Source organism: Hibiscus syriacus, unplaced genomic scaffold (genome assembly GCF_006381635.1).
Source record: "Hibiscus syriacus cultivar Baekdansim isolate YM2019G1 unplaced genomic scaffold, ASM638163v2 tig00113722_pilon, whole genome shotgun sequence".
Taxonomy (NCBI): Eukaryota; Viridiplantae; Streptophyta; class Magnoliopsida; order Malvales; family Malvaceae; genus Hibiscus; species Hibiscus syriacus.
Genome location: NW_024063469.1, coordinates 1,207,092 through 1,230,408, shown reverse-complemented (window position 1 = coordinate 1,230,408; position 23,317 = coordinate 1,207,092). Strand labels below are relative to the sequence as shown.

Sequence of the window (23,317 nt, the reverse complement as noted above, 5' to 3'; positions counted from 1 at the left end):
GATTTGAGCAAAAAGTTGAACAAATTCTTCTCATTATGAACTTCTTCTTCCTTCTTCAGATGAGTTCTTCTCATTATGAACTTCTCTGGAAAAACTGATCCATCAAGTGATGAATTTAAATCTTTGCTAAAATCTTTGAAATTCCTGTCAAAATTCAACATGGATGAGAATGAATGAAAATGCACCTATTTTTGCAAATGCCTAAATATGATGCATGACTGTTAAGTTATTTGATTTCAGATTGGTGAACTGAATATTTCTTCAGTTGTAGAAACCCAATAAATCTTTCTTCTTCATATCAGAGAATCTATCATCTTTGACAAATGTAGATATAATGTCACAAAATCTCTTGAGAATAAAACTCAATAGTATAGGCTCCTGAAAAGCTTGCCTGCATGTGACATGTTGATTCTGATAACAACTCATCTGATTATGAAATGACCTTTCAAGATGATTTCACAAATATCGATAGTTCTTTTAATACCGTGAAATCTTGAATTCTGATTCTGATGAGGAGAATAAACTGTTATACTTGACAAAAATGGGATTCTCAGAGGCTGAAACTTCAATAACCATGGAGAGATGTGGTTCAGATTCATCAATTGCAAAATTGACAAATTTTATATGTACTGCTCAAATGGCTAAGGTTACTGACACATTTCTTCCGGTAAAAGATGGGAAGCCATTATGCGATGATCCCCATTACAAGAAAAGGCAAAATTCGGGCTATGATTTTTGGGAAAGGAATAAACAGAAGAAGCTTGAAAATAAGCTTCTTAATGAAGACGATCATACAGTTCATCTTTTAATTCCAATGATTGGTTCTGTAGTTCCTACCAAACCAGATCAGATAACTCAAAGAACACTTCCAGAAGATGCTATTGAGTCTCCTTATTTCTACTATGAGCAAATTCATCTTTCAAATCCAATGATTGGTTATGTGGTTTCATATCAAACCAAATCAGATAACTCAAAGAACACTTCCAGAAGATGCTATGAGCACATTCCTCTTCCAAATTCAATAACTGGTTCTGTGGTTCATACCAAACCAGATCAGATAACTCAAAGAACACTTCCAGAAGATGCTATTATAAAATTCATCTTTCAAATTCAATGACTGGTTTTACCAAACCAGATCAGATAACTCAAAGAACACTTCCAGAAGATGCTATGAGCACATTCCTCTTTCAAATTCAATAACTGGTTTTACCAAACCAGATCAGATAACTCAAAGAACACTTCCAGAAGATGCTATGAGCACATTCATCTTTCAAATTCAATGATTGGTTTTTACCAAACCAGATCAGATAACTCAAAGAACACTTCCAGAAGATGCTATGAGCACATTCATCTTTCAAATTCAATAACTGGTTTTACCAAACCAGATCAGATAACTCAAAGAACACTTCCAGAAGATGCTATGAGCACATTCCTCTTCCAAATTCAATAATTGGTTTTTACCAAACCAGATCAGATAACTCAAAGAACACTTCCAGAAGATGCTATGAGCACATTACATTTGTTCCAGTTAATGTTTGGACTAGGATATCACAGTACTTATTCGATGTAGAGCCAGAATTTGTAGATTCGAAGCATTTTCATGCTACTACACTGAAAAGGGCTATATTCATAATTCTGCCAATTGAGAACAGATTCTCTCTTATTCTGCTTCCTCCATGTGTTGATGCTTTTTCATTGACAAAGAAATGATGGCATTCCTGGGATCCAATAACAAAGTTGAACTGTTTATAAACATGTACAGGAAGTGCCAAATTGATAGAAAGGATCTGTAAGGCTCATGAAGCTTATGACAAAGAGCCACATTCGAGTGTCCAGAAGTATGTTCTTGATGAGTGCTGAAAATGGAATCTAGTATGGGTTGGAAGGAATAAAGTTGCTCCACTTGGATCTGATGAGGTGAAAATGCTTCTAGGTTTCTCTAAAAACCATACACAATAATCTGTATAGAGACATGTTCCATGGTGGTATCAATGTCTTGTTTCTTTTTGCTGGAATCAGTGCTGCAAAGATCGCCTTCTACTGTCTTAGTATATCTTTGAAAACAGATGTGCAAGAACTGAATGGTGATCGGTTGGAGCAATTGATGAGTAGATTTGGCGAATTCGACCTTGTTGTCGGTAGCATCCCGTGTAACAATCTTGATGTTCATGGCTTTAAGATGGTGATGATTTGCTTACTTTATATTCCATGCTTTTAAAAGGTATTAACATAAAGTGATATTCAGAAATCTTTAATTTATTTCAAAATTATGTTAATTCAATAAAAGAGTAAATTGAATTTTCGAAAATAAATTGAATCTCAAATAAATTGAACTTGAAATAGATAGAATTGTATTCAAAGTTATGGCAAGCATAAGAATGATAAAAATTCAAATGTCTTAACAAATTATTAACATAAGTATTTCTAAATTAATCAAGTTGACACAATTTAGAGAAATGATGTAAGCTTTTGTCTGGAAGATCTCAAACGTTGTCGAAATGCTTGTAGATGTGAAGTTTCTTCCAAACTGTCAAAATCTTAAGAGGGTTCAATTGCCAGATGCCTAATATCAACCTGCATTTGAGCCGCCATTTCAGGTTTTCAACTCAAATCCTTCCTTTGGTTACAAGATGCCCTTTGCGGGTTTTCACCTTGACCCCCCCCCTTTTTCTTCTTTTTTCTCTTTTTTTTTTCTTTTTTTTCTTTTTTTTCTTTTCTTTTTCCTTTTCTTTCTTTTTCTTTTTTTCTTCAAACATAATATTTCTTGACAGAATCCGAGTTTATTGGATTTCTCAGAATTTTTCCATCTATTTCTGCCAAGATCAATGCTCCTCCGGAAAAGGCCTTTTTTATAACGTATGGCCCTTCCCAATTAGGCATCCATTTCCCACGAAAATCTTTATATATAGGCAAGATCTTTTTTAGTAATAGATCACCCTCTTGGAATTCTCTTGGATGTACTTTTTTGTCATGAGACTTCATCATCCGTTTTTGATACATCTGTCCATGGCAAATAGCTTTCAATCTTTTCTCCTCAATAAGGTTCAATTGATCAAATCTAGCTTGGATCCATTCAGATTCATCCAATTTTATTTCTCTCAATATTCGAAGCGATAGAATCTCAACTTCAATTGGTAAGACTGCTTCCATCCCATAGACTAAAGAAAAAGGCGTTGCCCCAGTAGATGTTCGAACAGTAGTTCGGTATGCGTATAGAGCAAAAGGTAACTTCTCGTGCCAATCTTTGTAAGTTTCAGTGGTCTTTGTAATGATTCTCTTGATGTTCTTGTTTGCTGCTTCAACTGCCCCATTCATCTTTGGACGATATGCCACTGAGTTTGCATGTTTGATCTTAAACTGTGCACAAAGTTCGGTCATCATTTTGTTGTTCAGGTTCAGAGCATTATCTATAATGATCCTTTCTGGTAGACCATATCGGCAAACTATCTCTTTCTTTATGAATTTGCAGACTGTGGACCTCTTAATATTGGCATATGAAGCAGCTTCAACCCATTTGGTAAAATAATCAATTGCCACAAGGATGAAACAATGTCCATTCGATGCTTTCGGTGTGATTGCTCCAATGACATCTATTCCCCACATAGAAAATGGCCAGGGTGCTGTCATTACATGTAAAGGAGATGGGGGTACATGAATCTTGTCTGCATATATCTGGCATTTATGACATTTCCTTGCATAATCAATGCAATCTGTGTGCATGGTAGCCCAATAGTATCCATATCTCATTATTTTTCTGGCCATGGAAAGACCATTTGCATGTGTTCCACATATTCCACTGTGTACTTCTTCAATGACGTTTCGAGCTTCGCTGGTATTTAAACATCTCAATAGCATTTGATCATTGCTTCTTCTATACATAATCTCGCCATCAAGAAAATATCCAGCAGCCATTCTTCTCAAGGTTCTTTTATCAATTTCCGATGTATTTGGTGGATAACTTTGATTTTTGATATATTGCAGAATATCATGATACCATGGTTTACCATCTACTTCTTCTTCCACACTATAACAATGTGCAGGAATTTCATATACTTGCATTTTGATTGGCATCATATCAACTTTTTTGGTTGCCTGAAACATAGCAGCTAATGTAGCCAAAGCATCTGTCATTTGATTTTCTTCTCGAGGGAGATAATTGAAGGTAACTCTCTCAAATTCTTTCACTAATTCGAGGGTAAAATTTCGGTATTCCAACAATTTGGGATCTTTTGTTTCCCATTCTCCTCGCAATTGATACACCACTAACGATGAATCTCTATATATTTTGAGACATTTGATTTTTCTTTCTATAGCTGCTTTCAATCCCATGACACAAGCTTCATATTCTGCCATGTTATTGGTGCAAAAGAACTCCAGTCTACTTGTAAAGGGATAATAAACATTTTCTGGAGAAATTAACACTGCCCCGATTCCTCGTCCCAAAGCATTGGATGCTCCGTCAAAGTAAAGCTTCCAAGATGCAGATGTGTCATTTGTTCTGACTTTTTCATTCATGGATATACATAACAAATCTTCATCAGGAAAATTGAAACTCAAAGGCTGATAATCATTTGATACACGACTGGCCAGAAAATCAGCTATTACACTTCCTTTTATTGCTTTTTGGTTGACATATACAATATCAAACTCAGATAATAACATCTGCCATCTAGTCATTCTGCCTGTCAAAGCTGGTGATTCCATTAAGAATTTCAAAGGATCAAGTTTGGATATCAACCAAGTAGTATGGTATAACATATATTGTCTGAGTCTTCGAGTAGTCCACACCAAAGCACAACATAATTTTTGTATTGGTGGATATCGAATTTCACAATCGGTAAATTTCTTGCTCAGATAATAAATAGCTTTTTCTTTTCTTCCAGATTCATCATGCTGTCCTAGTACACATCCCATCGAATTTTCGAAGACCGTCAAGTAGAGAATTAATGGTCTATCAGGCATTGGTGATACTAAAATTGGGGCATTGGATAAATATTTCTTAACAATATCCAAAGTTTCTTGACATTCTTCATTCCAGACTTCAGGATTGTTCTTTCGAAGTAATTTGAACACTGGATCACATTTGTCAGTTAATTGAGAAATGAACCGAGATATATAATTTAATCTTCCCAAAAAGCCTCGAACTTCTTTTTTTGTATTGGGTGGTGGAAGATCTTGAATTTCTTTTACTTTATCTGGATCAATCTCGATTCCTTTTTTGCTGACCACAAATCCCAAAAGTTTCCCGGAAGTTACCCCAAAAGTGCATTTGGCAGGGTTGAGCTTTAATTGATATTTCCTCAATCTCTGGAAAAGCTTTCTCAAATTTTGAATATGTTCTTCTTCAGTTCGGGATTTGGTAATCATGTCATCCACGTATACTTCAATCTCTTTGTGCATCATGTCATGAAACAAAGTTACCATGGCTCTTTGATACGTTGCCCCTGCATTTTTCAATCCAAATGGCATCACTTTATAACAAAATGTGCCCCACATGGTTACAAATGTTGTTTTTTCCATGTCTTCAGGATTCATTTTTATCTGATTATATCCTGAAAAGCCATCCATAAATGAAAACCATGCGTGCCCTGCAGTATTGTCCACCAATGTGTCTATGTGGGGTAATGGAAAGCTATCTTTCGGACTAGCTTTGTTGAGATCTCTGTAATCCACACACATTCGAACTTTCCCATTTTTCTTTGGTACGGGAACAATGTTGGCTACCCATTCTGGGTATTTAGATGCCTGTAGGAAACCTGCATTGATCTGTTTCATTACTTCTTCTTTGATTTGCAACAACATTTCTGGCCTCATTCGTCTGAGCTTTTGTTGGACCGGTTTATATTCTGGATTGATTGGAAGCTTGTGTATCACTATATCTGTGCTTAAACTAGGCATATATTGATAAGACCAGGCAAAGATATCCTTGAACTCTTGAAGGAGATTTATCAATTCTTGTTTTATCTGGATTGTCAGAGTAGTACCAATTTTCACCTCTTTTATTTCTTCATCTGTTCCCAAATTCACAGTCTCAATCTCTTCTTTGTGGGGTAGAATTTGTTTGTCTTCTTTTTCTACCAATCTTAATAGTTCAGTAGGAACATCACATTCCAGTTCATCCTCACACCCATTGATTTCTTCCAGACATATAGGTTGCTCTAAATTTATCTCTTGATTAAATTTAGGAATAAACATGCTATTAACATGGTGACCCCTGCAAATTTAAGTCGGACATATTTCCGAAAGAATATAGTAAATTTATGAAATAAATAAATGTAAAAATGTAAGAAAATGTAAAGAATGATTGCCATCTGAAAATTTTAAAGAAAATTTCTTATATTTAACATAATTTCCTTTACAAGATAACAAAAAAGTTTTCATATTTTTGAGCTAAACATAAAGATTAGTTCTGAATATTACTCTGCGTTAATATTAAAAACTATAGGAAGATCTTCAGTGGTCCAATTGTTGAGTGTTTCTCCAGGAAAACATGGGTGAATCCTATCCAAGTATTTGCCAGTCTTGTTGTCATTCATGATCATGTTGATAAATAATCCATTCATAGCTTCTTCAACTATGTCTTGATCTTTCGTCAACTTTTCTTCTTTAAAGGCTTCAGCCAATTGTTGTTCTATATTAATTGTTCCCCCTGATCTGAATGTAGTCTTCAACTGTGGGAAAAAACATGTGTTCCCAAAGGATTTCTTTCCCTTTCGACCTTGCCTTTCTGTCTTCACATCTTCTTTTCATCTCTTTGTTCTTTTGCTGAAAATTGGGCTTAAATCCAAGCCCAAAACGATCTTTCTTCATCTTTATACTGACAGGAACTGAAATCCCTTGAAGATTCTTTCCTAAACCTTTCCCAGCTTTAGCTCCGATGCCTAAACCTTCTGGTATTTCATCATCCGTGAACGTTATGTAATTGTCAACGGCTATATGTCCCACAATTCTTTCAAGTTTATTGAGGGATATATCTTCAGGGATAAATGTTTGATTGAGAATTTTCATCAAAGCATTTCTATGTGCTTCTGAATTCATCAATAGATCAAGAATAGAAATTCTCGCTTGTTGTTTGTGTAATTGTTCAACCACACTATACTCACTATGTTTCAGGAATTTCAAAAATTCTTGAGCTTGTTTTTCTGTCACAGGCTCATTGAATGCTGGAGGGGATTCATCATCAAATACCTTCTGAGGTATTGCCATAGCTTTTCCTTTTGCTTTCACTTGTTCTGAAGCATTGGATGTTTCGGGAGAGTAACATCTCCCACTTCTTGTAAAGAAACCGACTTCGCTCACTGCTTCAGACGTCGATGTTGTATCCAAACTCTGTATTTTCTCTTCTGTTTTTTCTAGAGAAACAGATCCTCCTACCATTGAAACATTGGTAGTATAATTCCAAGGTACCCTGCAGGTATCTTTGTATGGAAATGGTAGAGGAGTGGTGATAACTACTTTCGGCTTTATTGGTGCAGGAATCGCCGTAGATGATTTCACATTAATGATCACAGGATCATTTATTCTTTGATTAGGTTTAGAATTCTCTGATGAGCAAACATCATCTTCTTTTTTCCCTGGTTCTTCTTCAAAGAATTCTATTTCTCTGTTGTTCATCAATTTTTGCACCAAATCCCTAAACTTAGGACATAGTTGAATTTTATGCCCATTCTCCTGATGATATTCACAATAATTTTTGCCTTCATTCTGCTTTGGCCTGAATTGTTGTGGAATTATACCGGCTAAAGAGAGTTGTTAGAATACCCAAACAAAAGGAGATTTAATTTCAGAAAGGTTAGTTTTTGCTTTCTTTCTGTTCTCTTCTTGAATTGCATTCACGTTTTTATCTCCATGATTTGGCAATGGATGATTTGATGCAAATGGTGTATTAAATTCCAACTTTCCAGTGTTGATCAAATTTTGAACCACCTTTTTGAATGCCAAACAGTTTTCAATAGAATGACTCGTAATTCCTTCATGGTAAACACAGTGTGCCTTTGTATCATACCAAAGAGGGAATGGTGGTTGCATGGGAACTAAAGGATAGGGCCGTATGACATCTTCTTTTAGCAGCGAATCATAGATCTCCGCATATGGTACTGGTAAAGGTGTAAAAGACAACCTTTCATTTTCCTTTCGAGATCATCTGGATTCTGTTCGATTAGTGTTTGTTTCCTCTTTCTTAACCCTTGGCTGGGTTATTGTAACACTTTTCGATGAATCCTTGTTGTAAGAATTTGCATTGTTGACTTCATTCTCTTTTTTCCGGTACATAGGTCTTTTGGAACTAGACCCCTCATTTGATTCAATTTTGCCACTTTTCAAGACATTTTCAATGAGTTCTCCAGAAATGACCAAATCTGCAAAATTTCTGGTTGCATTCCCCATTAGATGATTTAAATAAGGAGCTTTCAATGTATGAACAAATATTATTGTGGCCTCTTTTTCTGACAAAGGTGGTTGAACTTGGGCTGCCGTGTCACGCCATCTCTGGGCATACTGTCTGAATGTTTCATTATTCTTTTTCTCCAAATTTTGGAGAGTCCATCTATCAGGAACCATGTCTGTTACGTGGAAATACTGCTCTAAAAATGCTTTAGCCAAATCTTTCCAGGATCTAATGTTGGCTTTGGTCAATTGAGTATACCATTTTAAAGCCGGTCCTGTCAAACTATCCTGAAAACAGTGAATTAACAATTTCTCGTCTTTCACATATCCTGCCATTCTTCGACAAAACATAGTAATGTGGGATGAAGGGCATGTAGTACCATCATATTTATCAAATTCAGGAGCTTTGAACTTGATGGGGAGGATTAAGTCTGGAACCAAACTCAACTCACTAGCGTCAAACCCATAGAATGATTCAGTTATTTCCACGGATTTCATTCGTTCTTCTAAGCTCTTGATCTGTCTGGTAAATTCTTCATTTACTTTTTGTTTCTCATTCAGCTCATTCAAATCTGGGATTAGATGCTCAGCATTAAAATCCCCTATTTTCACATCTGATATAAGTGGATTTTTGCTTGAAGATGTAGGCTCTTCTTATCGATTTTCCTATGGTTTGGCTTCTTGAAATGCTGATGTACGAGCATTGATTTGTATAGGTGTAGTACCAGAGTGATAAATTGGTTCTGGTGGAAAACCTAGAGAATACATAGGTTCTTGGTCGAAAGATACAGGATTTTCATGCATTTTTCCAATGATAGCCTGCCTTTTAAACATGTCTTCTATTTTCTGCATCATGCTGTCTTGTGAATTTGCAATACTGTCTTCAATTTTCTCCAGCTTCATTCTCATTTCTGCTTGTTCTTTATTATGATGTTCCTCAATACGTTGTATTTTATCCTCCATAATTCTCTTAGTAGCTTGTCTAGTACCGTAGTGATGTTGTATTTCTCTTTTGGCCAGAATAACTGCGATTGAAAAATCTTTTAATATTATTTTTTTCAGATTTTAATTCATAATTTTATCTTAATAATAAAAATTATACATGAAGAAAATCATGAAATGAATAATGAATGTATGCAAAATGCATGTATGCAAAAAGGTATTGATCCCAAAAAGTTAACTATCATAGAACAACTTTCATCGGCATACAAAAGTTTCTTTATAATAGTTCATAACTACAGATAAGGTGTAGCTTTCCTATTAAGCTCTATAATTTCTTTCATTAACCATGACACCTTCTTTCCAAACTTAGAAACTGGATCAACATGATGCTCAATTATTTTGGCTTCAACAGCTAGTTCCCCAATATATCTAGCAACTTCGCTCATTTGTACCATGGCCTCGAACACCATATTACTTCTTTCTTCACTTCTTTCAACATAGAAATCAGTTGACTTTTGCCATTGTTCATTCGTTCCTTCAAGAGTTTGCTCTAACTCAGTGATTCTGACTTGACAATTGTGCAGAATTTTTTCAAGATCTCTAATGCGTCTTCGCAGTGAAGCACTTTCCTCATTACTTTCTTTGAGATCATTAGGTCCTAGACAAACCTTTTCTTGAAATAATGATTCTTCAAGTTGCAAAATGTAAGCATTAAACTCTGAGTTTTTGTTTCTAGACTGATCCAGATCTTCTTCAAGTTTTGTTCGTGCTTCTTGCGTTCTTTGATTAATATTCTGGATTTGAACATTCTTGTTTCTGCATCTTTGCATCCAATTTCTAGCCACTTCTTGCTCTACCTCAATTTTTGGTGTTGAAATTCTTTCTTTCCAACTCCCATTTTTCTTTTTCAACATTGAATTCTTCAATCTTTTGGCCCCTGACTTCAAGTTCAGCAATCAGCTGGTTCATTTCAGATTCAAATCCCTGGAACATGATATTTTTCTCACCTTCAAATTTATCAAAGATATCATTCTTCATTTCTTCTAAATCTTTGGCTCGATCCCTTTCTCTTTGCATTTCATTCATGATCTCGCGGTGTTCAGCCTTGTGTTTTATAATTCGCTCTCTTCTGTCGACCTCAAAATCTTCTATTTTTTGCTTTCCTTTCTCAAGGCTTTTGAGTAGACGGCTATTCTTTCCTTTCAGATCTTCAACTCGACTTTTCTCGATATTCAATTATCTGGTCATCTGTACCGTTGATTGGCTTGGTCCTGATGCTTTCCGGGATTTATATAACTCTTGGTAATTTTTCTTCAATGCTCTAAATTCACCATCAATTTTTTCTTTGTTTTCTCTCAACATTGCACATTGTGATGAATGAAAGTCAATATCAACACCCAACATAGCTTTATCTCGTCTCATTTGCTCTAATTCTCTTGACCAGCCTTCTTTTTCTGCTTCAAACTCAGCTCTCAGGATTTCAATCTCTGATGGAACCACCTTAATGCGATCTTCCATAGAGATATCCTCATTTTGATCTGGTAGAGGAATATTTTCATTTTTCCTGACATATCTCCATTCTTCATAATCAGGAGTTAACATTTCTTTTGCTGCTTTAGCTCGGATACAAAAAGTTGTTTTCCAAGCTGTAACGGCTTCCATGATATTTCTTTTATAATTTTTGCTGTGGAATGCGAACTCAGATGACTGTAATCCAGCAGTGACAGGTACAAATTGACGACCTTCATACTGTCTTATGACCAGAAGTGGTGCATATCCAATTCCTCCCCATAATCCGAGCAGCATTATCCAATTGTAATCACCACATTTGTAAAAGAATTCCCTTTGGATTTGCCACGGGGCTCGCCAAACAACGTCATTACTTTGCAGATTTCGAAAGGCATTAATCCACATATCTTTCTTAATTTCTTTCGGCCATTCTTGCTCCAGAAATTCTTTTAATGGTGAATAATCCGTATTAAAGCGTCGGTATGAAACCTTTTCTGTCCTCCAGAAATGACTACGGATCCAAACATATAACAACTGAGTACACCCTGAGAATCGTCCACCTCCTAGCTTTCTACAAGCATTTAACGATCTGAAGGTCTCTGCTAGAATTGCAGAAGCAGGATTAATCTTTTTCGATAGCTGTTCAAACAAATCTACCACTGCAACTTCAACATATCCCAATACTTTTGGGAAGATGACCATACCATACATACCCAGAGCAAATAGATCGAATCGTACTATAGTATCTGGATGACTCTGAATAAGTTCTTTAATGTTGGTCCAAGCAATGCCTTCGCTTTCGCCTTTTTGTTTTGTACGGGATGCCACCCATTCTTCTCGTAACCCGGCAATCTTTGCTAATTTAACTCGAAAGGGTTGAGTTTTAATTGACTTTGAATAGATTCGATTCTCCAAAGCACCTTCGATATGTAACAAAGTTGTGTATTCTTCAATAGTAGGGACCAAGTCCTCTTTATTGAGAGTGAAGCAATTGTACCCTGGATTCCAGAATTGAATTAGGGCTCTGAGTAATTCATCATCAACTTCGACATATAACAAATATGGGATGTCTCCGTAAGTCTGATAAAACTGCAATTTTTTGTTTGAATCCCAACTTTCCCAAATACTTCGCAAATCTTGCATATCATTTCTTTTTAGCGAAACTGGAGCATAACTGGCCAAGTCGGATACATAATCATCCTGCAGACTGTCTCCTTCTTGTCTTTGTAAGTCCTCAGCCCACTGTCTTACTTCTGAGTTTAGAATTACTTGATTTGAACACTTTTTATCCATGGATGAAGGCTTTCCAATGAGACAATTAACACGAGGATCAATTCCTTTTTATCCTGTATGATGCTATGCAAACAGAAAAGATAAAGAACACACAAAAAGAAATGAATTAGTTTACATAATAAAGAAATTTAATAATAACATTTACCTAAATATTTTATTTAAACATGCTTTTTCATAATTTAAATAATTTAAATTTACATGTAATTTAATCAGTAAAGAAAATAAATAAATTAACAGGAAAGTTATAATTCATTTCTCCTGTGTGTACACCTATTTTGGACAAAATTTCGGCATGACTTTAGATCGGAAGAGTTTCTAGGGTTTATTATATGTAATGTTTCAGATCTAAGAATAAAGGTACCCGAATTGTCCTTGTTAGTGCCCCCTTGGGTTGCTAACCCTCAATCATAGTCCATTACAGACTAAAATGGATCGAGTTCAATTCGAGGGGATACATTTTTCTATGCCTGACACGGAGAATAAATTCTCACGAAGACGTAGAGTATATGAACCCCGAAAGTTACTTGCTAGGTCTGACACGGAGAATAAATTCTCACGAAGACAACGCTTTCACTCCCACTTAAAAGGGACAAACTCAATTATAGAGTTTTATGTTATGCAATGCAAGTATTGTGTGTGAGGATAAATGTTCAAACCTCTGACAAAAAAATAAATAATGTAATAAAATACTTGCAAATAAAAATGAAATATTAATAAGAAAATATATACATACTATGAAAATAATAAATATATATGAAAAAATTTGAACAGGAAAAATCATAAATTAAATATATAAATTTTAATTTATAATTAATAGAGACAATTTATAATTGATTTTAAAAGTTTGACCGGGTCCCCAGCAGAGTCGCCAAGCTGTCGTAACCGGTTTTTGTCCGGGCACGAAATATTTATTTGGCGGGAAGATTGATATGAATAAATGGTTTTGAAAATAATTTGAGAGTCGCCATCGGCCTTTTGGGTCAGGTAGGTCGAATACCTAAAAATTATTTTTTTAAAAGAGTTTTAAGAAAACATCAATAAAAAAATAAACTGATATGCGTTTATAACCAAAAATTCGTTCTTTTTAATAATAAAAAGGGATTCGTGGTCGGTTACGTTTAGGGAAGGATTAGCACCCCTACAACGCCCAAAATTGGTACTTTTTAATTATAAATTGTCTCTATTATTAAAATTTAAAAATTCAAAATATATTTAATTTATAATCCTATTATTTCAAAATTATATAAAAAAATATTTAAAAATATCGGAAAAGGACTTCTAGGTGCCTTAAGACAGCTCTTTTCTTTGATATTGATAAATATTAATTTAAATTAAATAATATTTTTTATAATTTTTAATTTTAAAATACCAGAATAGGACATCCAGTTGTATTAAGACTGTCATTTTCTTCGATATTGAAAAATAAATATTAAAATAACTTATTAAAAATATATATAAATAATTATGTATTATATATATTTATAACTATATAATAATAAAAATATTTAAATATATAAACAAATAAAACAATAAAAATACAATTAGAACGATATATTTAAAAGCAGTAAAATAAATGAAAACATTTAAAATTAGTGACTAAAATATAATAAAATTAAGATTAAAAATCTAATTTATAATTAATCAAAATTATAGGGATTAAACATACTATTTTTTATTTTATTAATTTAATGACTAAAATAAAACTATATAAAATTTGGATATTAGATTAAAATAAATTAAAACATATTATTCAGATTAAAATATTAATTATTAAAATTATAGGACTAAATCTGTTATTTATCCTATATATATTATTTTAATATAAAGGACTAAAACAAATAAAAATAAAATTAAAGAACCGAATTAAAAGGATTATAAACTTGATTTAGTGACTAAAATGTAAAAATTACAAGTTGGAATGGCTTCGGACGGGGTTTACCCTTTATGAAATTACAGAAATACCCTCCCCAAAACGACGTCGTTTGGGAGAGGGTATTAATACCCGAAACCGGCTGGCCCTACGGGCCAGCTTCTCATTTCTTCATTTCTGTTCTCTCTCTAACAGAGAGAGAGCAGAGTTCTCTGGCTTCTCTCTAAACTGAGAGAAAGCCGTCCCGGTCAGCCACCGTTGCCGGGCTCCGACCACCGTTAATGGTGGCCAGAAATTACAAAAAAAAACACCAAAATATAGATCGGGACGATCTAAAACCGTTTCCGGTGTTCTTTTTCCTTAAAAAGCTCCCAATCGGAGCAAATCTACAAAAGTACCTTCGGTTTTCGTTGTATCCGGCGACGGTTGGGGTTCTCCGATGACAGAGTAAGTTTCTTTCCTCTCTTCTCTCCTTTTTTTTTTGTTGCTGCGTTGTTGTTGACTGCTGGTTGTGGGTTATTTGTTCTTTGTTTTTGTTTCTTTGTTCTCTGTTTCTGTCTCTCTCTCCGTCTCTGTCCTTTTTTTTTGTTCGCAGGTGGGGTGATGGCTTTATAGCCATCACCGGTGTGGCCATCGGACCGGTCTGAAGGGTGAAAAATTCGGTGAGTAACCAAAGCTATGCTGGTGACTCACCATAGAGGCGACGTGGACGGTCGGGGTTGTGGCAGCAGAGCTTCTGGAGGCTTCTTCGGGGTGGCTTCATGGCATTGGTGGAGTGTAGGCAGCGGACATGTGGCCTTCTGGAACCAACGGCGGTGGCTGAAGACTTCTGAGGCGGCTGGAAACCATTGAGGCGGCGGCGCACGGGGCTAGGGTTAGAAAACCCTAACTGAAACCCTAAATGTTTTAAGGTTTCCATCTGGTTTGGGCTTGTAATATGGGCCTGATTATTGGGCTCCGGGTTTTGTAATATTAATAAATAATATATATTAATAATAATAATAATTATTATTATTATAATTATAATAATTATAATAATAATAATAATAATAACATTAAAATGAAAAAAAATGAATATCTTCAAACCTTGCTTGCGATAATAGTTCATTCTTATTCCTTGTGTTACATCCTCGAAAAGCGTCTCGGGGTCAGTCTTCAGGTTCTTGGCAATCAGCTCCACGAGTTGAATCACAACCTTACGCAACTTCATTGAGTGGTTCTCCAAGGTTGCCCTGAAAACAGCTCAAGTTACAGACACCCCATTATTATTGTCCTGAAGCTTGAAGGTTTAAATATTGAGGGTGATGTACGAGAGACAACAGTTTCACGGGATCATGGATTGCAGAATGCTCCAAGGGGTTGGGCCTATTCACCAACAGCCTCTCATCCCCAAATGCATCAGAACGATTTGTCTCGATATTATCATCAAGATTTTATGTGAGAAATCTCTTTGTTATGGTATTTTCATTAATGAATCGCCCGGATACATTGTTGGAGATTTCTGATAAATTTTTTGTCGGGAAAAGAGAAAGATATTAGATGCTTTAAAAGTGAACGTTCATTTGAGGACGAACATAATATTTTATTTTATTTTTTGATTAAATTAAGGTGATTATAAAGTAGTATATGTTCAAGGGGTGACTGTGTTCCCCTCTCTCGGTCTATCCTTGTTCATTGGGTTCTTGGATGCAAGCTTGTTGAACTGTGCCCTGCACCTTTGTTTCGATTGTTGTAAAACTCTCTCAAAGTTCTTATCTGAGAAAATTACGACTTCTGTGTATATGCTATGTAAGCATATTCACGTTAATGGGTTAGGTAATTTCTTAAAGCATCTTTAGTTGCTGTTCATCATTTCTAATTTATAAAATGCATAACATGAAAAATGTTTTGGCCTTTTAAATGAATTTTTTATATAATATACGTTTTCATTATTATTATTTTCTAAGTTTTTTGACTCATCTTGGGATCAAATATTTGGAAAATTATAATGGACCCTGCATTGATGTCATATGATAACAAGGACGGACCACACACTCATAGGAAGAACAAATTAATGCATTTATTTTTATACCAAATTCTTTCTTTGTACCAGTTTAGATTTAACATGGACAAAGAGTTTTAACTAGAGCTTCACTTGATCCAACAGAAGTTTCCCATTAACTTTCCTACTTAGCCTCAGTGTCAGGAACTCCTCAAGTGGCATAGTCTTGTACAGTGCTTTGTTTTTCTTCACAATATCTGGCAATGGACCAATCTGAGTACCCTTTTTCGGGCTGTGGAACGCTGCGATTGACAGCCGCTCTTTCTCCTGGTTAACCACAGCTCTATGTTCTATGCTTTTATACTCTCCATTGCTCATAATCTGCATTTATAATTATAACCATCATATATAATCCATCATGTCTAAGTCTATGAAGCTTCAAATATTGTTATATTACCTCGATCATGTCACCAATATTGACGATCAATGCGCCGGGGATGGGTTTAACTGGCACCCATTTCTCATTTTTCTTGATTTGTAATCCTTCCACCTCATTCACTTGTAGCAGTATTGTTAAGGCTCTAGCATCAGAGTGTGGAGATGCACCAAGAACCTTGCTTGCCTCCGCACACGGCGGATAATAGTTCATCCTTATTCCTTGTATTACATCCTCGAAATAGCTCGAAAGTGTCTCAGGGTCAGTCTTCAAGTTCTGGGCAATAAGCTTCACGAGTTGAATCACAAGCTTATGCAACTCCATTGAGTACTTCTCCAAGGTTGCCCTGAAAACAGCTAAAGTTAGAGACACAGACAACCTATTATTATGGTTATGAAGTTGAAGAATCCATTATTTATTTTTACCTGAATGAAGGGGGATTGGTCGGCCAGAATTTCATATTTCTTGAGGGTACAGGCAGGGGATAAAGGACGAGCATGTCGTTCCAATCAAGCTTCTGGTCTTTAGACATTACCAAGGTTTGACCGTAGCCTTCAATCTCATTTGGTATCTGTGCACACTTTGTCTTCTCCTCCAAAGGCAATTTGAAGAATTCTTGCGTGTCAATCTTCATTTTCTCAATCACTTCATCTGCTACCCTATGATTGATCAACTGTTTCAACAACAATAAAGATGAACCATTGAGTTCATTGATGTAAAAAGTTACTGTTTATTGAGAGTTGTGATTAGATTATGAACCTGGAAGAAACCCCAGTGTTTGCAAGCGATATGGAGTTTTTTCAGTTCATCATGGTGATCTAGTTTGCACATGTCAATGACAGGAACCTGAAGGGATTCGTCTATGGAAACTAGATCGAGTTCAACCTCTGGTCTGATATATCTGGATGGTATATGCTTCAGGTTCTTGGATGCAAGAGCTTGGACATTCTCAACAGGTAAAGAACCACCCATTCCTCTGCTCTCCACCTTTGTGTCCATTTCCATAAAGCTGTCAAGTTCTGATCTGAGAAAATTTTGATTTCTGTTTATATGCTAAGCACTCAAAAAACATTGACGTGTTATTGCATTTAGTAATTTCTAACCTACCTAATCATTTGTCCTGTATGTGAACTAATAAATCCTTTTTTACTATAATTATTTGCAAGTTTTAGCATGCATGTCCCTCATCTATACATTATACAAATGGATCTCCAGTAGTGCTCGCCAATGCAAGCAACTCCTCTTGCTGCAAGTTCTTCACCCTTGCAATTGACTTCCCCTACATTACCACCTCCACCACCTAATACAAGCGGCGATTTAAGGAAAAAAAATTCTCGAACCTGAAAATGATTTTGACTGAACTAATAGAGGAGATCCCTAGCTTTATCGAAGTGTAGTTGGTGCATTGCAATATGTCACAATTACAATGCCTGATATTTCTCCGATGCTAGTCGGGCTGGTGATCCGGATGATAGGCATTCTACACATGGTTGGTTACATTTAGTTCATATAGTTTCATGTAGTGAAAAGTTTTGCTGCAACATATTTTTATTGCTAAAAATGATGTTGTTGAAGGGAAAGGTCTTGTGTTTGTGGTGTTGTGCAGATAAAGAAAGCAAAGGAGGAGGAAAGATTGTTGTAGCATTCTAGATAAGAAGATCTGAAGGATTAACGAAGCTGATTGAGAGCAATATTTCTACAACATTTTTGGATAGCATTTATAGTCAGCAAAAGACAAAAAGGACGAAGATGTTTTTATGGGAGCTATCAGCTATTTATGTTTGCAAGTGAATGCCTTGCCCAATTATCATTGTAAGGACCACATGCCACCCTAGCATACCTTTCATGTGAAAGGGATGATACCTAGGGTACAAAGGGAATTTTGGCACAAAACCCAAGGGATTCCCTTAGTATAAATATATAAGAATGACCTACATTAAATGGAGGATGAGTTTTATGATATAAGTGTTGGAAATATGAACTGCAAAACTACACCGTTAGCACTGACTGAAAATATAAATAGTAATTAAGAAGAACAGATTCGTAAACCGTGTCGTGGTAAGAACCACTGCCTTAGAAACGAATTCGCCCCGATGTGTGTAATCGCTGCAGTAGACGGACCGTCCCCCGAGGTTAACACGGTAGCTCCGAATTCCGTACACCCGAAACCGGAGTGGACTGCTAGTGGTATTGCACTTCTGATCGGAAAGCACTCAGAGAGAACTCACAGAGAGAACTTTAGAAAACACTTTGTAAGTGAATTGTGAATGTTTTTGAGAGTGAATTGAGAAGCTGAATATAGCTCTCTATTTATAGGCTAGAAATAGGGTTAAAATCGTCCATAAAATTTCAGGATTAAACCTCTTATTTGTAACAGCTGGAACGTCTAGATGAACCTGACTCAGAAATAGTCCAGGTTCATTGTATCATTATTCAGCTGTTATAACTCCCGAAATTATATCATGTAACCCCTGGAATAAAATCAAATAACTTCTGTAACTCCTGATATTAACAGCTTGTCTCCTCTGTACAAAGCTGTAAATCAGTCCAGGTGCATCTTAACGTTTCTGATTTAATTTAGGAATAAATTGTTTAATTTCGGATAACAAATAATTCAGCTGTTATTATTTGAAATTCAAACAGTCCTCAGCAGCCTATAAATATCAGTTGATATCTTTCACATTTTCCATTTGTTTCTTTCAAAGAGAAATTCCTCAAGAATTTTCTCTAAAAAGATAGTATCCGCGCGGACGTGTCGAAGACACGTATTACCACGACCACGACCACGACCACGACCTCGACCTCGACCACGACCACGACCACGACCTCGACCTCGACCACGAGCCGAGCCGAACCGAGCCGTGCCGAGCCGAGCCGAGACGAGACGGACGGACGGCGGCGGCGGTGCGCGAGAGCCCCCTTGTTCTCTATCACTCAACAAGGAAGTGGAATGTCAAGCTTTAAATACCATTCCCAATAGTGTTTCCAACACTATGTGGGATTGAGCATTACCAACATTCCCCCACTAATGCGAAAGAAATCTTCTGAAACTCGAAAACAAGCTTTCCAGAAGAGCAATAGCGAGATTAGTTGCTTAAGCACTAGTGAACATATCTGGAACTAGTACATAGTGATGATGAGCAATCCTTCTCTTAGATAAGTGAAACTAGTCTGGAACTTTCTAAGATCAGGGTAAACTCATAACACATAACTAACCCCTTCATCCACCTGAGTCCTCGATGTGTAAGATATATATATACAAAAGTATATATTTGGCCATCTTACCTCAGGATTCTAGTAAGTGTGCTAGAAAAATGGCCCAACATTTTTCATAGAAGGCGGCTAACCCTTCTCACTTACATAGGTTATTTCATCAAGTTTATCTCAACATAAACCACCCTTTAAAAAGGAATATGAAATAATTAAGAGCTTTTATAATAGCTCAACCTCACAAAGGGTATGGTGACTTTTTTTCAAGTTCATTATAAATGAACCACCCAAACTCTGGGCTAAGAATTCATTAAGAATAAATATTCAACCTCATTTATCGGTAAATTCAATAAGTCCTTCTCACTAGAACCATCCAAATACTTGGATTTAAATTTATTAAGAGTTTAACAAACTCAACCTTTCTGTCGGTAAGTTCATCATTTCCTACCCACTTACTCTGGGTTATGAACTTATTAAGAATATATATTCAGCCAAAATTGGTAAATTCATCAAGTCTTTCTCACTAAGACCACCCAAAGCCTGGGCTATGAATTTATTAAGAGCAATTAAGCTCATCCTGGGTATGCACATTATTCATCATAGGGATAGGCAATAGGAATGTGCACTATGAGTCTTTCCATGGTTTCGTTTGACCACATGGAACTTAGATAACTAAGTTGGGTATCCACCATGAATTCCTCAACCAATGGGATTTAGACCCATCCCCCTCGACGAATCTAGGACCAGCTTCCGACTTAACCCTTTGGTAAGTGGATCTGCTAGGTTTCTTTCCGACTTCACATACTCTAAAGAGAGCACTCCATTCTTTATCAAGTGTCTAACTGATTCATGTCTTATGCGAATGTGTCTTTTCTTACCATTGTAAGCTTGGTTCTTAGCCACACATATCGCAGCTTGTGAATCACACAACAATGAAACTGGAGGAGTCGGTCTTCCCCACAACGGAATATCTGCTAATAAGCTCCTGAGCCACTCGGCTTCTTGCCCAGCTAGGTCAAGAGCTATAAACTCTGACTCCATGGTAGAACGAGCAATACAAGTCTGCTTTGATGATTTCCACGAGATCACTGCTCCACCCAAAGTAAAAACATACCCGCTCGTAGAGCTTACCTCATCATTATCAGAAACCCAGTTGGCATCACAATATCCTTCCAGTACCGCAGGAAAGCCAACAAACTCAAGTTTCCAATCCACAGTACCCTTAAGATACTTCAGTAAGCGTTTAAGCGCAATCCAGTGCTCACCACTCAGATTATGAGTATATCTACTTAGTCTACTCACAGCATAAGCAATATCAGACCGAGTATAGTTCATTAAGAACATTAAACTTCCGATTAATTTAGCATATTCAGTTTGGGAAACACTACTTCCTTTATTCTTAACTAGATGTATGCTAGGGTCATAAGGAGTTCGAACAGGGACGACATCAAAACTGTCAAATTTCTTTAGCACTTTCTCTATATAATGTGCTTGACATAAAGAAAATCCCTTCTCAGTTTTGGTAACTTTGACTCCTAAGATTACATCTACTTCTCCCAAATCAGTCATCTCAAACTTAGTAGACAAGAAATTTTTAACTTTGTTAATGGACTCAATATTAGAACTGAAAATCAACATGTCGTCAACATAAAGGCTTATGATAACACATTCAGTTTCAAACATCTTCGAATACACACAAGCATCCGAACCATTCACAACAAAACCAAAACTAAGAATAGTTTTATGAAATTTCTCATACCACTGTTTAGGAGCCTGCTTAAGTCCATAGAGTGACTTTTTGAGTCTACAGACTTTGCCTTCTATACCAGGTGCCTCAAAACCTAGTGGCTGCTCCATGTAAATCTCCTCATCTAGATCCCCATTCAAGAAAGCAGTCTTAACATCCATTTGATGTACCTGCAACTTATGAATAGAGGCTAGTGTAAATAATGCACGAATCGTTGAGATTTTTGTAACGAGAGAGTATGTATCAAAGTAGTCTAAACCAAACCTTTGAGTGAACCCTTTGACGACTAACCTTGCCTTGTACCGCTGAATCGAACCATCTGGCCTTAGTTTCTTCCGGAAGACCCATTTGTTGGAGATTGGTTTGAATCCCTTAGGCAAGTCAACTAATTCCCAAGTATGATTAGACATTATCGATTCTAGTTCATCATTAACAGCGCTTTTCCAAAAACTAGCATCGATAGATCTTATAGCTTCCTCAAAAGTTTTAGGATCCTCATCTAATAGAAAAATTTGAGCTATAGGATCTGAAATGAAGTCTAAATCATTTATCTCAGAAATAAAGGAAGTAATAAAGTATGGTCCAAAAGAGGTTTCAACTCTTTGCCTTTTACTTCTTCTAGGCTCAAAATCAATTTGTTCAAAAGACCTAGCAGGATTACTAGAAGAAGTTGATGGAATATATTCTATTTGTGTTTCAATATTTATTCTCGGTTCCTTTAAAGGAAAAGTATTTTCAAAGAAAACAACATCTCTTGACTCACAAATAGAATAATCTTGTAAAAGCATGAATCTGTATGCAGCACTATTCGTAGCATACCCAATAAACACTGCATTAACAGTTTTAGGTCCGATTGTGGACTTCTTAAAGTCTGGCAAACCCACTTTAGCCAGACACCCCCACACTTTCAGGTATTGTAAATTAGGAGCGTATCCTTTCCACAATTCATATGGGGTAGAATCTAATTTCTTATGAGGAACTCGATTCAAGATATGAGTTGACGATAGAATGGCTTCCCCCCACATGTTATTAGATAACCCTGAACTTATTAGTAAAGAATTCATCATCTCTTTTAAAGTTCTATTTTTCCTTTCGGCTATACCATTCTGTTGAGGAAAATAGGGGGCTGAAGTTTCGTGAATTATGCCATTCTTTTCACAAATATCTTTTAAGAAATTAGATCCATATTCACCACCTCTATCAGATCTAACCCGTTTGATTCTCCTATCTAACTGATTTTCTACTTCTGCCTTATAAATAAGAAAGAAGTTTTCAGCTTCATCTTTAGTTCTTAGGAGATAAACTTTTGTATATCTTGAATAATCATCTACAAAAGTTATGTAGTAGTGTTTTCCTCCTTTACTTTCAGTGTTTCTAAAATCTGCTAGATCAGTATGAATGAGTTCTAACCGTTCGGTCTTTCTATTAGAAACAGTCTTAAAGTGAGGTCTAGTATGCTTAGCTTCTACACAAATCTCATATTTGTTAAAGCTAGTTGTGTCTAGTTTAGGCAGAATATTCATATTCATTAATTTCTTTAAAGCATGAATATTCACGTGTCCTAATCTAGCATGTCACATATCAATGGATTCAACAATATAAGCAGAAGTGGTAGCTTTATTTTCATTAAATTGAGTTTCTATGACAAATAAACCATTGTTTAAAAACCCTTTCCCCACATAATCACCATTTCGGGAAAGTACAAGTTTATCTGCCTCAAAAACTAACTTAATGCCTGCCTTATTCAGAAGCCCACCACTTATCAAATTTCTACGCAAGGCAGGTACATACAGAACATTATTTAAAGCCAGAGTTTTACCAGAAGTCAGCTTGAGTAAAACCTTGCCTTTGCCTAGCACTTCAGAGCTGCTAGAGTTCCCCATGTACACATGTTCACCTTCGTTTCCATCCTCGAATTCAGTGAAAAACTCCTTCCTTGCGCAG

The 23,317-nt window shown here is 36.0% G+C and overlaps 1 protein-coding gene across 1 annotated transcript; it reads right to left on the bottom strand.

Moving 5' to 3' along the window:
- Positions 1-16,121: 16,121 nt before the first annotated feature.
- Positions 16,122-17,468, bottom strand: LOC120187193 (S-norcoclaurine synthase 1-like). Its single transcript, XM_039190977.1, has 4 exons — positions 17,176-17,468; positions 16,842-17,089; positions 16,438-16,762; positions 16,122-16,361 (listed from the first exon to the last, which is right to left on the bottom strand). Exons 1-4 carry the CDS (start codon positions 17,419-17,421, stop codon positions 16,122-16,124), a joined length of 1,059 nt encoding a protein of 352 aa, XP_039046908.1. The 5' UTR covers positions 17,422-17,468.
- Positions 17,469-23,317: the final 5,849 nt, after the last annotated feature.